The following is a 2,919-nucleotide window of genomic DNA, read 5'->3' as shown; positions in this document are numbered from 1 at the left end:
GTGGTGGAGACTGCGCGGGCTCGTCTCGAATTCATGAATGGTCTCGAAATGACAAAAGCTGGTACTTTCGCAGTAATTAGCAAAAAAATAAAAGAGACACCTGTGTGTATTGAACTCAGGCATTGAGTGTTTTGAACTGAGATTTGCCCGGTCCTATGTGCAAGTCGGCTCCGGTCGAACTCCTGTGGTGGGATATATCCATAAATTTTAAAAAATACATATTTAACAATACTGTTGGGACAGCGCTCGTTATTGAAGACAAAAGCACCGGGATAACATCCGCAGCAGTGGTAATAGTCTAATTCAAGCTTCGGATCCTTCGTATTATTATCACAGGATATACGACGCCTGCGGGCGTTATTTTTCGTTGAAGGAGCTTTTTCAGCATTTAAGACCGGTAGAGGTAACGTGGAGTAAAGCTATATTTCCCCTCAAAATACAACTGCGCACTTGCACCGGTCTGAGAAAACGTGTAACATTTATACCAACCACCTAAAATGAGGGAATCCCGGAGTCAAATATGACTACTACATCCCTCGCTGCGGTGGGCAATGGTAAACAAGTTGGCCAATGGAGTCCTGGATAGATGAGTATGACAACAACAAAACTCAGCAATGTGTTTGAAAATGTAGTGGAATCCTTGCACCGCAACGATGGCGGTGAACCAGGCAGCTGGATGTTAGTCGACAGCCTTTCCTTTTCGAGCCATCCAGCGCTCCTCACATCAAGTGGACATGATTGAGGTCTTCGATCATATAGCTGCACAAGACTCTTCGCAGGCCATTTTGCTCCAATTTTACTGTGAACCAGTGCGAAATTACCAGGAGTAAATTTACAACGCTGCTTGGTCGACACCCCAAACGATATTATATTTACCTTTTCTTTCACTCTACCGGTGGAAATGCTCTAACAAGAGAAAACTTTAGTTGTTGGAAAAGCGCGACCTATGGAAAGACGCGAGTCTTACTGGTCTCCCCTTCGTTAATCAGCTTCTTGCCGTTGTGGTGTAAGAACAAAATTTCTCCTTGGGTCATGCTGTACCATAGTCATGCCACAGAACTGGTTGCCAATTACAGAACCTGCAGCCGCAGCAGGGGTTTGAATCATGTGAAATGAGGTGTTGGTCTTCAGCCACGCCAAACGGAAAAGATCTTTGTCTCCATGTAGCAGTTTGAGGCGCTCGAAGTGATTAGGCTTTCGAAGCGCCAAGAACTGCACGATCTCCAGCGCTACTTCCGATCTGCGCCGGTCGATTAATAGTTGACCGCTTTCTTGCTCGAACATGTCCACGTATGGTGTGCCCACCAGCTCCCACAAAAACGATTCTTTGTTAATGTTGAAGATTGTCTTCATCGGGTGCCAGAAATCCGGCCAGAAAATTGCACCATTCTCCACAAATGTCGGTGTCGTAAAGAGATACGTCGGGTCCCTAACTGGCGAATTATCGGCGTCAAGGAACAATATCTGGTCAAGCTCTGAATGCGCCAATGCAAACACCTTGGTGTTAAATCCGTCCACACGTGTTTCTGCAATACCATGCAGTGAAATCGGTCCATCACAAACGATTGCAGAACACGCGACTCGTTTAGCAGATTAGTGCCCCTTTCATTCTCGAGGTACCACAACTCTACAGGCAGCGAGCAGTTGTAGAAGCGCAGTAATCGCACAGTCGAGTAGACGCTCGCAAGAAGCTTCGGATACATGACCAGTAACACGCCGTTCCTCGTTCTGTTTAATCTCCTGCTGCTTGACTGCAATCAGTGCCTCGATCTGTGGCGCGACACGAACGAAATCCACTGCTTGGCGACAATTGAATCTGACTTCGTCACGTAATGACGAGCAGTTGACACGCATGGCCTGAACCTCCTCACCTGCCCCACTCTTGAGTAGGCAATAGCCGGAAGCTCCAGTCGTGATATTTGTACTACAGCTAACATTATTTTGCATTTCCGTTGCTCTATCCGGACCATATCCGCCCACATGATGCCACCCTAGGCACGCGAACTTGGAATCTCCCCTTGTGAACGGCCCTTCACTGTCTAAGAAGGTCTTAAGCGTTGTCTGGAATGTGGTTCCTGTTTCCGCAGACGTCGTCGTTGTATTGATGGCTTGCATGGGGCCGACGACAACGTCACTTCCATAATGCTGCTGTTCGGCGTTGTTATCATTTCGCAAGGACTGGATATTGTGAATGGCTGTCTTTTCCAAGTGCTCTGTTTCGCTCCAAATTACTAGCAGTAGTACCCCGTAAAGAAAGCTGCTAATGACGAGAGCTCGGACTAGCCATCGACGAGCGTTTGACGATCTCTGCAGCATTTGGAGTGAAGTGGGATGACCGCTTTTTCCTTCCGTGGACCGCAAGTAAAAAATGCAATAGTATTACTAGCCTATCTAGCTCAAGGGCTGACAACCCAGAGCCAGATATCATCAATACATCAACGGATCACGCAACGTACGATTGCATATCGACAATCATGTTGACACGCATATTCATAACGGCAAACGTGATCAAACACTTGACCAAACTATAAAAAATCCTACATATTTTACTCCATTAACTTGAAAAAATATTAAAAGAAAAACTAAACTAAACAGAAGCCCAATTCCTCTCTCGATTGTGTGAGCTTCGCGATGTCAATAGCCAAGTTACTGTTCCTCTATGAAAGTACTACGCGACCAGGTTACTGTACTTCTATGAAAGTAAGCTATTCATATATGAAGGTTGTACGCTCTTCTTTTTCGGCAGCAGTACGTGTACAGTAGTACTTCGAAGTACAGTTTTTTTTTGTTTCATGCTAAGCTTAAGTGCTGGCTGTACTAAATTATAACTGTACTGGTAGGTCTACCAAACGTAGCGACGCCACAGTACGTAGTAGTCGATTTGGGCTAGCTTAACTTAGTTAGTTTTAATTTTTTTGG

General features: G+C 45.6%; 1 protein-coding gene across 1 annotated transcript; it reads right to left on the bottom strand.

The window, feature by feature from the left end:
- Window positions 1-981: 981 nt before the first annotated feature.
- PITG_15000 (uncharacterized protein) lies at window positions 982-1,703 on the bottom strand (the record flags this gene model as incomplete). Its single annotated transcript, XM_002898143.1, has 2 exons — window positions 982-1,526; window positions 1,577-1,703. The coding sequence occupies 2 exons, from the start codon at window positions 1,701-1,703 to the stop codon at window positions 982-984; spliced, it is 672 nt and encodes a 223-aa protein (XP_002898189.1).
- Between the last annotated feature and the right edge of the window lie 1,216 nt (window positions 1,704-2,919).

The sequence above is a fragment of the Phytophthora infestans genome, genomic scaffold, assembly GCF_000142945.1.
Source record: "Phytophthora infestans T30-4 supercont1.38 genomic scaffold, whole genome shotgun sequence".
Taxonomy (NCBI): Eukaryota; Oomycota; class Peronosporomycetes; order Peronosporales; family Peronosporaceae; genus Phytophthora; species Phytophthora infestans.
Note: the sequence above shows the minus strand (reverse complement) of the source record. Positions and strands in the feature narration are given on the sequence as shown.